Source organism: Lithobates pipiens, unplaced genomic scaffold (genome assembly GCF_037356315.1).
Source record: "Lithobates pipiens isolate NorthernLeopardFrog02 unplaced genomic scaffold, aLitPip1_a1.2 Scaffold_30, whole genome shotgun sequence".
Lineage (NCBI taxonomy): Eukaryota > Metazoa > Chordata > Amphibia > Anura > Ranidae > Lithobates > Lithobates pipiens.
The window spans coordinates 31306948-31320882 of record NW_027507791.1 but is presented as its reverse complement, the minus strand read 5'-3'; the positions used below and the strand labels follow the sequence as shown (position 1 = coordinate 31320882).

General features: G+C 50.4%; 1 protein-coding gene across 1 annotated transcript; it reads left to right on the top strand.

Annotated features, from left to right (window-relative positions):
* Positions 1-2134: 2134 nt before the first annotated feature.
* On the top strand, positions 2135-5189 carry LOC143942587 (uncharacterized). Its single transcript, XM_077463939.1, has 2 exons — positions 2135-3588; positions 3856-5189. Exons 1-2 carry the CDS (start codon positions 2798-2800, stop codon positions 4061-4063), a joined length of 999 nt encoding a protein of 332 aa, XP_077320065.1. The 5' UTR covers positions 2135-2797; the 3' UTR covers positions 4064-5189.
* Positions 5190-13935: the final 8746 nt, after the last annotated feature.

Here is a 13935-nt window from a genome sequence, read left to right as displayed (position 1 = left end):
CAAAGGCTTCTGTGAATGGGCAGCAGAGGTAAACAGTGGGTATAGTTGCGGGGTGTGCGTGTGTGGTTCTGGAGCTCCGTGCTGAACTTTCTGGTCTCCGCATCATCCCAACAGTAGAGTTGATGCCACTGCTATGCATTCCCGTCCAATCACAGAAGCCTTTGTAGTATTTGAACTCATTCAGAAAATACAAAGGCTTCTGTGAATGGGCAGCAGAGGTAAACAGTGGGTATAGTTGCGGGGTGTGCGTGTGTGGTTCTGGGAGCTCCGTGCTGAACTTCTGGTCTCCGCATCATCCCAACAGTAGAGTTGATGCCACTGCTATGCATTCCCGTCCAATCACAGAAGCCTTTGTATTCTGTGAACTCTTTCACAGAATACAAAGGCTCCTGTGAATTGGCAACAGAGAGGAGTGGTGGGTATAGCTGCTCTGTGTGCTTCTCTTGCAGCCCTAGGTAAGACCTGACAGAGCCATAAACCTGTCGGATGTATATGGAGAAGTCTAGGAGGTGGCACACACCTTGTTGGACTTGATAGCGTGCCTGCAATTTGCAAAGTGTCTTAATTCCTGAAATTCGATTTTAAAATACTAAAGCCTGTTTTAATTAGTTATAATTGCCTGCTCTGTACAAAGAGGTCACTTTCCACCTCTTCTGGCTCTTTTACCCTCCCTCTTCCGGGCACTTCCTTGGCAAGCAGGATGCGTTCCCAAGCTGGGCTGCGTGCATCCATAGACGCACATAGCACCAGTAAACCACGCCCCTGCTCCCCTCCTGTTCAGTACCGGCAGAGGGGCACGCTGCCATTTTGCCCCCCCCCAGGTGGCGAGCGATCGCGCAGGCTGGGCTTGTGGTAGTTCTAGTACAGTGCCCACCCCCTTCCGCCGGATGATGGTAATGAAGTCATCGGGTCGGAATGTGGGGACCCCACACTACATATCTCAGAGCCCATGCTGAAGTGAGGCTGTGTCAGGGTGACAACGGCGTGGAGAATTAGTACTGCTGCATTCAGCGTTGTCACCCTTTGCAGGAAGCCTAGTCTCTTCATTCAGGAGTGGGCGGGGCTGCTTTAAAAGCTTCAGTTGCGTCTATTGCTTTTTTTTTTTTTTTTTCATAATTGTTCCTGTACGTAGCCTAGGCAAGAGAAAAGGGCAGCCACAGTAAAGTTCAAATGCTGGCAACTTTATTATTCTGGACAGACAAGAATCCCTCTATGATTTAAGCTGTGGGTGGAAATCCCAGGTGAGCACTCTTGTCTGGAACAATAAAGTTGCCAGCTTTTGTATGTTTCTGGAGTCTGTAAATTGGAGGGCAACCCCACCCCACTGGCACCCGCTTCTCGTGTGTGTGAGAGACCTGATCTGGGGTTTGGAAGCAGCGCCCGCTGCATTTTTATTTTTTAATTGGTGTTCCTCGTAGCCACGTGCATGGCTGCTGTATACACCTCATGTACACAGATCGGTGTCACCGTCTTCTTGCAGAATGCAATTCAACCTGTGCTTTCTCCACGTTGTCTCATCTGACATTGAACCCAAAGAGAACCTGTTGGGGGGGCAATTATTGGCTGTGAGGTGTCATTGGCTGCCAGGCAGTCCTGGGTTGGTCATTTGCTGTGAGGTGTGTTTGGCTGCCAGGCGGTTGTGGGGCGGTCATTTGCTGTGAGGTGTCATTGGCTCCCAGGGGGTCGTGGGATAATTAGGCGGTCCTAGGTTGGTCATTTGCTGTGAGGTGTCATTGGCTGTCAGGGGGTCGTGGGCGGTCATTGGCTGCCAGGGGTCGTGGGATAATTAGGTGGTCCTAGGTTGGTCATTTGCTGTGAGGGGTCATTGGCTCCCAGGGGGTCGTGGGCGGTCATTGGTTCCCAGGGGGTTGTGGCATGGTCATTGGCTGCCGGGGGGGGGGGGGGTCGTGAGGCGTGTCTAGGGCAGTCACTTTCTGTGAGGTGTCATTGGCTGCCATGGGGTTGTGGGTTGGTCATTGGATGCCAGGAGCATCATTGGTTTGTCATTTGGCTGCCAGGCGGTTGTGGGGCGGTCATTTGCTGTGAGGTGTCATTGGCTGCCAGAGGGGTCGTACGGTGGTCATTGGCTGCCAGGGGGGGGGCGGGGTGTTTCCGGGGTAGTCATTTGCTGTGAGGTGTCATTGGCTGCCAGGGTGTCGTGGGTTGGTCATTGGCTGCCAGGGTGTCGTGGGTTGGTCATTGGCTGCCAGGGTGTCGTGGGTTGGTCATTGGCTGCCTGGGTGTCGTGGGTTGGTCATTGGCTGCCAGGGTGTCGTGGGTTGGTCATTGGCTGCCAGGGTGTCGTGGGTTGGTCATTGGCTGCCAGGGTGTCGTGGGTTGGTCATTGGCTGCCAGGGTGTCGTGGGTTGGTCATTGGCTGCCAGGGTGTCGTGGGTTGGTCATTGGCTGCCAGGGTGTCGTGGGTTGGTCATTGGCTGCCTGGGTGTCGTGGGTTGGTCATTGGCTGCCTGGGTGTCGTGGGTTGGTCATTGGCTGCCTGGGTGTCGTGGGTTGGTCATTGGCTGCCAGGGTGTCGTGGGTTGGTCATTGGCTGCCTGGGTGTCGTGGGTTGGTCATTGGCTGCCTGGGTGTCGTGGGTTGGTCATTGGCTGCCTGGGTGTCGTGGGTTGGTCATTGGCTGCCAGGGTGTCGTGGGTTGGTCATTGGCTGCCAGGGTGTCGTGGGTTGGTCATTGGCTGCCAGGGTGTCGTGGGTTGGTCATTGGCTGCCAGGAGGTTGTGGGGCGGTCATTTGCTGTGAGGTGTCATTGGCTGCCAGGAGGTTGTGGTGGGCGGTCATGTCATTGGCTGCCAGGAGGTCGTGGGGTGGTTATTGGCTGCCAGGTGGTTGTGGTGGGCGGGGGACGTGGGGGGTGTTTCTGGGGCAGTCATTTGCTGTGAGGTGTCATTGGCTGCCAGGGTGTCGTGGGGCAGTCATTGGCTGCCAGGGTGTCGTGGGTTGGTCATTGGCTGCCAGGGTGTCGTGGGTTGGTCATTGGCTGCCAGGGTGTCGTGGGTTGGTCATTGGCTGCCAGGGTGTCGTGGGTTGGTCATTGGCTGCCTGGGTGTCGTGGGTTGGTCATTGGCTGCCAGGGTGTCGTGGGTTGGTCATTGGCTGCCTGGGTGTCGTGGGTTGGTCATTGGCTGCCTGGGTGTCGTGGGTTGGTCATTGGCTGCCTGGGTGTCGTGGGTTGGTCATTGGCTGCCTGGGTGTCGTGGGTTGGTCATTGGCTGCCAGGGTGTCGTGGGTTGGTCATTGGCTGCCAGGGTGTCGTGGGTTGGTCATTGGCTGCCTGGGTGTCGTGGGTTGGTCATTGGCTGCCTGGGTGTCGTGGGTTGGTCATTGGCTGCCTGGGTGTCGTGGGTTGGTCATTGGCTGCCTGGGTGTCGTGGGTTGGTCATTGGCTGCCTGGGTGTCGTGGGTTGGTCATTGGCTGCCAGGGTGTCGTGGGTTGGTCATTGGCTGCCAGGGTGTCGTGGGTTGGTCATTGGCTGCCTGGGTGTCGTGGGTTGGTCATTGGCTGCCTGGGTGTCGTGGGTTGGTCATTGGCTGCCTGGGTGTCGTGGGTTGGTCATTGGCTGCCAGGGTGTCGTGGGTTGGTCATTGGCTGCCTGGGTGTCGTGGGTTGGTCATTGGCTGCCAGGCGGTTGTGGGCGCGGTCATTTGCTGTGAGGTGTCATTGGCTGCCAGGAGGTCGTGGGGTGGTTATTGGCTGCCAGGTGGTTGTGGTGGGCGGGGGACGTGGGGGGTGTTTCTGGGGCAGTCATTTGCTGTGAGGTGTCATTGGCTGCCAGGGTGTCGTGGGGCAGTCATTGGCTGCCAGGGTGTCGTGGGGCAGTCATTGGCTGCCAGGAGGTCGTGGGGCAGTCATTGGCTGCCAGGAGGTCGTGGGTTGGTCATTGGATGGCAGGCTGTCATTCAGCAGTTTGGAAATGTCTCTGATCATTCCCGCAGCCCTTTGCCTCATCGCCCTTCTCTCCATGTGATCCTTTGTAAAAAAAAAAAAAAAAAAATTGTATATAAAATTCGGGAAGAGATGAGGACCCCGCCGCGCTCTTCCTAATCCCGCTACGCCAGTCCTCGACTCCATGAGTCTTTTTAATGGTTTTACAATAATTGATAAAGGCGGCATTTAAGTAACCCTCTATTTTTTAAAGGGACTGTCACAAAGCAAAATGCCTGTGTGGCAAGGCTCCGACGGAAGCAGCAGTCCTCTAAAAAAAAAAAAAAAAAAAATACACACAGTATAGGTCAGGGTACGACTGCTTCCATCACAGCCCGTTCACACAGGTGTCTCGCTTTGTGAGCCTCTTTAAAGCAATAGAAAACCACAGGCTGAGCGTGCTTTAAACGTACCCAATCCCTGGGACCAACCTACCCCTGTCCTCTGGTGCCGGCTCATTGGTCCCTTTTTTTTTTTTTCCCCCCTTCCGGGAGGCTCTTGGCAGATTCTGGTTTTGCTGCGAGACTCGGCTTTTATGTTGGTGCAAGACTAATTTTTTTTTATATAGTAGGGTTTTATTTTATTTTATTTCTTTTTAATGTTTGTGGTTTAGAAATCCTTTTATTTTTTATTTGTAGCCAGTGCATGTCTGACCGCTCCCCCCCTCCCCCCCCTCCCTGTAAATGCTGATTTCATTTCTGCTGTAGAAAACGTTATTTTAAGTCAGACGACCACCACAGACGTCGACAGGCAGTGTGATTACATTTTTTTTATTTTTTTTTTAACATTCCATAATTTTGAGAGATTTACATTTTGTTGTTTTTTGAAAATCAGAAAAAACAAAAAAAAAAGTGTTATTTTCTTCCTTTTTGGTTTTTCTAAAGAAACAAAAAATAAATAAAAGATCACTTTAACGGTATCGCAGTTCAGCTGTCGCAGCCGCTTTTGCCTATCGACTTTAACCTCGTGTCGTAGACTATGGAGAGTGCATGACCATTTTTTATTTTTCTGACCCAACCCCCAACCCCCCCCCCCCCCCCCCCAGGTCTGATGGTTCATCCGCTCGGTCACTGTTTGTTTACTTTTTTTATTTTTATTTTCCCCTCTGGGGGGCGCCCTACCTGATTTGTGGCTCTTTTAGTGACGACCAAAACCTGCACTGTGTCTGATTTCTGTACAGTGTGTGACGATGAAGGTCTGTGCTGGTATATAAGTTAAAGTGACAGAATAAAGAAACTTTCATCTACTTCAACGTCTTTTGTGGTCCTTTTTTTTTTTTTTTTATTATTTTTTTATTATTTTTTTTATTTATTTATTATTATTTTTTTTTTAAAAGCAAGTTTAATCTGCATATGTGTTTTTTTTTTTTTTTGTGGCCTTTTTCCAAGTTGCTCCTCCCTCCCCCCCCCTCTCAACGGGGCCTTCCTGAAACTATTACAGTAACCCTTCCTCTGTACTCTTCCCGTGCCCTCTGTGTGTGTGTGTGTGTGTGTGTGTGTGTGTGTGTGTGTGTGTGTGTGTGTGTGGAGTGGAGCGTTCCTAGATAAGACTGCATTTGGGGGGCTGGCAGAGTGCTGTATAATGTCAGCGGTGCCCAACCTCTCCGGCACCAGGACCGGCCGCTTAAAAGGCAACCTCCCATGGACCAGGTTGCTTGTGGTTGTTGCATATTATCACCTGGGGTGTTGGTGGTGGTTGCAGCATGTCACCGGGGGGGGGGGTGAAGTCTGTCACCTGCGCGGAGGTGTGCAGGTTGGGGCGTTGCAGCCTGGGTCCCACCAGTGCTATTAGATCCTGTCCCCGGCCTTCTGCGTGACCACAAGAGAGAAGGGTAGCGTGTGCCCTCTAGTGGTCAAAGAGTGGAGGTTGGGGGTTTGCAGCCCGGGTCTCGCCAGTGCTATTAGATCCTGTCCCCAGCCTTCTGCGTGACCACGAGAGGGAAGGGAGAAGGGTAGCGTGTGCCCTCTAGTGGTCAAAGAGTGGAGGTTGGGGGTTTGCAGCCCGGGTCTCGCCAGTGCTATTAGATCCTGTCCCCGGCCTTCTGCGTGACCACGAGAGAGAAGGGTAGCGTGTGCCCTCTAGTGGTCAAAGAGTGGAGGTTGGGGGTTTGCAGCCCGGGTCTCGCCAGTGCTATTAGATCCTGTCCCCAGCCTTCTGCGTGACCATGAGAGGGAAGGGAGAAGGGTAGCGTGTGCCCTCTAGTGGTCAAAGAATGGAGAGTGGAGGTTGGGGGTTTGCAGCCCGGGTCTCGCCAGTGCTATTAGATCCTGTCCCCAGCCTTCTGCGTGACCACGAGAGGGAAGGGAGAAGGGGAGCATGTGCCCTCTAGTGGTCAGATGGTGGGGGTTTGCAGCCTGGGTCTCACCAGTGCTATTAGATGTTGCGTGACCACAAGGGAGAAGGGGAGCACATGCCCTCTAGTGGTCAGAGGGTGTGAGTGTGGGTTGGGGGCTTGCAGCCTGGGTCTCACCAGTGCTATTGGAGCCTGTCCCGGCCTTCTGTGTGACCACAAGAGGGAAGGATGAAGGGGAGCATGTGCCCTCTAGTGGTCAGAGGGTGGTAGTGCAGGTTGGGGGCTTGCAGACTGGGTCTCGCCAGGGCTATTAGAGCCTGTCCCTGGCCCAGCCTTCTGTGTGACCACGAGAGAAGGGGAGTGTGTGCCCTCTAGTGGTCAGAGGGTGGGTTTGCAGCCTGGGTCTCACCAGTGCTATTAGAGCCTGGCCACGGCCCGGCCTTCTGCTCCCTCTCCTTCTGCGTGACCACGAGAGGGAAGGCAGAAGGGGGGGGGGGGCGTGTGCCCTCTAGTGGGAGTGCAGGTTGGAGGGTTTGCTGGGTCTCACCAGTGCTATTAGATCCTGTCCCCGGTCTGGCTTTCCTCCCTTTCTCCTCCTTTGTGACCACAGAGAGGGAAGGGGGGGGTAGTGGTGCTAAAGGGGGAGCGTGTGCTCTAAGGGTGGCAGTGCAGGTTGGGGGTTTGCAGCCTGGGTCTCACCAGTGCTATTGGAGCCTGTCCCTGGCCCGGCCTTCTGCATGACCATGAGAGGGAAGGGAGAAGGGTAGCATGTGCCCTCTAGTGGTCAGAGGGTGGGTGTTTGCAGCCTGGGTCTCACCAGTGCTATTAGATGTTGCGTGACCACAAGGGAGAAGGGGAGCACATGCCCTCTAGTGGTCAGAGGGTGTGAGTGTGGGTTGGGGGCTTGCAGCCTGGGTCTCGCCAGTGCTATTAGAGCCTGTCCCTGGCCCGGCCTTCTGTGTGACCATGAGAGAAGGGGAGCGTGTGCCCTCTAGTGGTCAGAGGGTGGTAGTGCAGGTTGGGGGCTTGCAGCCTGGGTCTCGCCAGGGCTATTAGAGCCTGTCCCTGGCCCGGCCTTCTGTGTGACCACAAGAGAGAAGGGGAGCGTGTGCCCTCTAGTGGTCAGAGGGTGGGTTTGCAGCCTGGGTCTCACCAGTGCTATTAGAGCCTGTCCATGGCCTGGCCTTCTGCTCCCTCTCCTCCTGCCTGACTACGAGAGGGAAGGGAGAAGGGGGGCGTGTGCCCTCTAGTGGTCAGAGGGTGAGAGTGCAGGTTGGAGGGTTTGCTGGGTCTCGCCAGTGCTATTAGATCCTGTCCCCAGTCTGGCTTTCCTCCCTTTCTCCTCCTTTGTGACCACAGAGAGGGAAGGGGGGGGGTAGTGGTGCTAAAGGGGGAGCGTGTGCCCTCTGGTGCTCGAAGGGGGGATTGCAGCCTGGGTCTCACCAGTGCTATTAGAGCCTGTCCCCGGCCTTCTGCTCCCTCCCCTTCTGCATGACTGCGAGTGAGAAGGGGGGCGTGTGCCCTCTTGTGGTCAGAGGGTGGGAGTGCAGGTTCGAACGTTTGCTGCCTGGGTCTCACCAGTGCTATTAGATCCTGTCCCCAGTCTGGCTTTCCTCCCTTTCTCCTCCTTTGTGACCACAGAGAGGGAAGGGGGGGGGTAGTGGTGCTAAAGGGGGAGCGTGTGCCCTCTGGTGCTCGAAGGGTGGCAGTGCAGGTTGGGGGGGATTGCAGCCTGGGTCTCGCCAGTGCTATTAGAGCCTGTCCCCGGCCTTCTGCTCCCTCCCCTTCTGCATGACTGCGAGTGAGAAGGGGGGCGTGTGCCCTCTTGTGGTCAGAGGGTGGGAGTGCAGGTTCGAACGTTTGCTGCCTGGGTCTCACCAGTGCTATTAGATCCTGTCCCCAGTCTGGCTTTCCTCCCTTTCTCCTCCTTTGTGACCACAGAGAGGGAAGGGGGGGGTAGTGGTGCTAAAGGGGGAGCGTGTGCCCTCTGGTGCTCGAAGGGTGGCAGTGCAGGTTGGGGGGGATTGCAGCCTGGGTCTCGCCAGTGCTATTAGAATGCTTGGCCAGGGACAGGCTATTAGATCCTGTCCCCGACATGGCTTTCTTCCCTCCCTCCCCTTTTCACCTTCTTTGTGACCACAAGAGGGAGGAGGAGTGGTGGTGCTAGGAGAAGGGAAGCATGTGCCTTCTGGTGGTTGGAGGGTGGTAGGATCAGGCACCTGAGGTCTCACCAGTGCTATCAGTTCCTGTCCTCTGCCTCAGTACCACACACACCTGTTGCCTGGCTTCAGTACTTTGTCTTGACCATCTAACTCCAGAGGAACCTTTGAAATAATTTTCAGGTCTTGGGGAAACCTTTGTTAAAACCAATTCATCGCTGGGCCAGTAAGAAGAATGCCCCTTACGCTGGAGGGCAATGGAAAGAATGCCCCCTTACGTTGGTGGCCAGTGGGATGAATGCCAGCTGACAAGATCATTGGTGTCATGCCAATGGCTCTGCCAGTTGGTGTTGACCCTGGAGCGATGCAGGTACCATCAAATGAGAGGATGATTGGTTACATCTCAAGGAACACCGTTTAAAAATGGCTGCTTTAAAGAGTTGTTTTAGGCGGGTCACTCAAAAGTATTGGAGAAAGCCAAGCAAGCCAACATTTTCCCGGCTGTAGACCATGAGTGTCCCTGGACCTGTTACCTTTTAAAGTTTTGAGGACAAAAACTGCCCAAAATCTCCTTCCAGTTCACGATGTACGAAGGAAGGGTTCCAGCGCGCTCAATTACCGAACTTTACTTGGTTCTGGACTCCTAAACATATTCAAGCGCTTTCTGAAACCTTTCAAAATGAATGCCGAAGATGGTGCCTACATTGTTGTGATGTCCTCCATCCTTCTGGAGATCAGCATGGGACATGGAGCCTATATGCAAAGACCACCAAACTGCTGAAATTGCCATTAGGAAAGGACATTCGATGGTGGATCAGCGATGGAGACGCGATTCCTCCTGCTGACCGCTGATGATGGGGCAATACTGGTTTACATGCTGCGCCCAAAGTTCTTGTTGCACTGGCCAAGCCCTCCACAGAAGCGGCTAGTAGGCTTACGATTGGGCCGTGTCCTTATTGTCTCCACTTAGTGTATGAAGGGCTAAAAAGAATACTTGCCCTTTGTGTTAACGTAAACTTTGATTCATGTTGTAGGACTATGTGATGGGGTTGCGCCAGAGGCGTAATAGAATCTTCAGGGGCCCCCGATGCAAGAAACCATGAAGGACCCCGACCAGGGGCATTGCTAGGTATACAAAAGATCTCGGGCTAGAGCCCATAGCAGCGAAGTAAAGAAAGTCATACGCTTGGGCGGGCATACACATGTATTTAATATATATGTGTATGTATGTATTTATAATATATATATATATAAAGTATTGTTACATATCTGAGTGCGGATCCCCCCCCCCTCATTACATCAGGGTCCCCAGAGAGCCTCCCTACTTACATCAGGGTCCCCAGAGAGCATCCCCTTTACATCAGGGTCCCTACAGAGCCTTCCCTTTACATCAGGGTCCCTAGAGAGCCTACCCTTTAAATCAGGGTTCCCAGAGAGCCTTTCCTTTACATCAGGGTCCCCAGAGAGTCCCCCCCTTTACATCAGGGTCCCCAGAAAGCATCCCCTTTACACCAGGGCCCCCAGAGAGCCTCCCCTTTACATCAGGGTCCCCAGAGAGTCCCCCCCCTTTACATAAGGGTCCCCAGAGAGTCCCCCCCCTTTACATCAGGGTCCCCAGAGAGTCCCCCCCCTTTACATAAGGGTCCCCAGAGAGCATCCCCTTTACATCAGGGTCCCCAGAGAGCCTCCCCTTTACATCATGGTCCCCAGAGAGCCCTTCCTTACATCAGGGTCCCCCGAAAGCCCCTCCTCCTTACATCAGTGTCCTCAGTAAGGCCCCTCCTTACATCAGGGTCCCCAGTGAGCCCGCCCCTTACATCAATGTCCCTAGACAGCCCCTCCTCACCTCAGGGTCCCCAGAGATGCCCCCCCCCTTACATCATGGGCCCCAGAGAACCCCTCCTCACATCAGGGAGCCCATCCCCTTACATGAGGGTCCCCAGAAAGCCCTCCCCTTACATGAGGGTCCACAGAGAGCCCCCCCCTTACATCAGGGTCTCCAGAGAGCCCCTCCTGACATCAGATAGGCCCTTCCTTACACCAGTGTCCCTAGAGGGCCCCTCCTTACATCAGGGTCCCCAAACAGCCCCAGCCTACATCAGGGTCCCCAGAAAGCCCTCCCCTTACATGAGGGTCCACAGAGAGCCCCCCCCCTTACATCAGGGTCCCCAAAGAGCCCCTCCTGACATCAGAGAGCCCCTTCCTTACACCAGTGTCCCCAGAGGACCCCCTCCTTACTTCAGGGGCGAAATTTGTTTTCTATGCTTACTTCAGGGTCCCCAGACAGCCGCCCCCCTCTTCAAGAAGTTCCCCTGTACCTGGCTGGTCTCTGCTATCTGTGCACCTCCAACCCCCAGCACATCTCTATAACCCCCACCTGGAGGGAGGTGTGAGTCGGCGATCGGCAGCTCTATTGCGTCCGCCGGCGGCGGGATCTCCTTGGGGCTTGTAGTTCTCTCTCTGAATGTATATAGTGGACAGGGGCGGGGCGTCTCACCCAGGCATGTATCCGCAAGAGTGAAGAATCTACAATTTCCACATGCTGTTATATATATATATAGACACTTCATTTGTGCACACGGAGGTGCCATGTAGTGTACATGTCTGGTATGGATCCTGTATACAGCCACAGGGTCAAATAGGTGGCAGTCCATAAAAACACCCAGCCAGTCTCCAGACCTTCATCCCATAGACAATGTATTAGGGCTGAAACAACTAATCGATTATGAAATTAATCGCTTACTATTTTCATAATCGATTAATCGGCCAGTAACAAAATGGGGTTAAAGTCAATGAGTCTGATGATATTTACCAGATTGACCCTTTAATAGTATATATACAGTATATCTCTCCTCTAATGGTATATACAGTATATCTCTTCTAATGGTATATACAGTATATCTCTTCTAATGGTATATACAGTATATCTCTCCTCTAATGGTATATACAGTATATCTCTTCTAATGGTATATACAGTATCTCTCCTCTAATGGTATATACAGTATATCTCTTCTAATGGTATATACAGTATCTCTCCTCTAATGGTATATACATTATATCCCCTCTAATAGTATATACAGTATCTCTCCTCTAAAAGTATATAGCCTATAGTAGTATATACAGTATATCTCTCCTCTAATAGTATATATCCTCTAATAGTATATACAGTATATCTTCAATAGTATATACGGTATATCTCCTCTAATAGTATATATCCCCTCGAATATATACAGTATATCTCTTCTGTCATTCTCAGAGTGAATTCGATATTTCGCTCCTTAACCATATAGTTGGTTATTTATATTTACCACTGCATAGAGATATTTAAGAATAAATTGCCTTTTTTTTTTTTTAAGTTTACATATTAACTAAATTATACGCCACACTTTTTTTTTTTTAAGGCTATTAACCGATTAATCGAAACAATAATCAGTCAACTAATCGATTATGAAAATAGTCGTTAGTTGCAGCCCTACAATGTATGGAGGAGCTGAAACTTCGAGCAGCCAAGAAACCTTCAGGATTTAGAGAAGAGAGGAGCGAAATCCCTCCTGAGATGTGTGCAAACCTGATCACCACCTACAAGAAACGTCTGACCTCTGTGATCACCAACAAGGGTTTCTCCACCGACTACTAAGGGGGTCAAATACTTATTTTCAGAGCCGTAACTAGAACCCTCAGGGTCCCGGTGCAAGAAATCAGGAAGGGCCCGGGACACAAAAAACACACAGCTGATCTGCTCCCCCTTCGGCCCACAGATCCTCTGTGTGTTTTGTGTCCCGTGCGAGAGAGGACGAGAGGGGAAATTAAACTTCAATCCCGGTGTCTCTGTGCTGCTGATACATGAGAGACACTCTCTCCACTCACAGCCCTGTGGATAGCAACCCCGCCCACAGTGATGGAATTCCAGGGCCCAGTCGGAACTGCGACTGTTGCGACCCTGGTAATTCCGCCACTGCTTATTTTACTCACTGAACGGCAACTCCATTTATAGCATTTGTGTTTTTTTTTTTTCTGGATTTTTTTTTTTTTTGGTTGATCTTCTGTCTCTATGATATAAAATACACCTATGATAAAAAAATAATAATAATAATAATAAGTGGGCAAAAGGTACACCACCTGCAGGAGAGCCAATCATTATTTCACCCCCCCCCCCCAACTGTATGCCCCATAAACTATCCACCATCGTACATACATTTGTACCCGTTTTTATTGTTTTTGTAAAGTTCGGCCAATGAGTAACAAAAGAAAAACGTCTCGTGACAATTATTATAATTTTTTTTTTTTTTTCGATACAAATCTTTTTTTTTGTTTTTTTTTTTATGAGAACCAGCAGTGAACAGTGTATGCCCGAACCCCTGAGAGTTGGTGCTAGGAGAGACAATAGGCGTCGATTCATAAAAAGGAGTGTAAGACAGTTAAATAGGGCACAGCGTTGTGCTTCTCATCTAAAAAAAAAAAAAAAAAAAAAAAACATTTTACAGTCCTTGGAATACAGCTACAATTCGACCCCCCCCCCCCCCTTCCAAGTCCTGGCATTCCCGGTGGCATGACATGCCAAAATAACGAGGTTGGGCGGGATATATCGCGTGGGTGAGAGTTGGGCCAGCCTGCAAGCACACATTTTCTTATGTTATTTATATATATAATTTATTTATTATATATTATATATATATAACATTTATTTATTTATTATATATTATATATATATAATTTATTTATTATATATATATATATATATATATATATATATATATATATATATATATATATATATATATATATATATATATATATAATTTATTTATTATATATATATATAATTTATTTAATATATATAAAATTAATTTATTATATATATATATATATATATATATATATATATAAAAAAAATATATATATAATTTATTTATTATATATTATATATATATATATATATATATATATATATATATATATATATATGTATTTATTTATTTTTACGACCTTTTTATCTTAAAATACAATTGGTGCAAAAATATTCCTAATCGCAACCGTGAAGGGTGGACGCAAATAAAACTGGGGGGGGGGGGGGGCCAAAATGGGAGGGGGGCGGGGGTAGAAGCTCAAGTAAATAATAAAATCTGCATAATAAATCTTTTACAGGACACATTCCTCTATAGTTCAGTGCATATTAATAAATATTTTGTGTTTCACGGTCATTAACACATGTCGCCATTTGGGTGAGGCCTGCGCACGCGCTCTCTCTCTCTCTCTACACCACCCGGAGGGGGGGGGTGTCGGTAAATTCGTTGGGGATGGTGATTTGTGGCCCCCCTGTTGTACGTATTGGAGACCTCATGGCTTTGGATACAGCTATTCTGTCGTGCTTTTATTGCTTGGAGAAAAAAAAATAGTGGTGACCCCCCCCCTCCCCCCCTCGTAAGATGACCTCTTGCGCTTTCCGAAGTTGCCGATTTTTTTTGCCGTGAAGGATCTGTTCTCTAGATCTTGGCAGGGTCTCGATCATTGCGTGGTGGCTTTTTTTTTTTTTTGGGGGG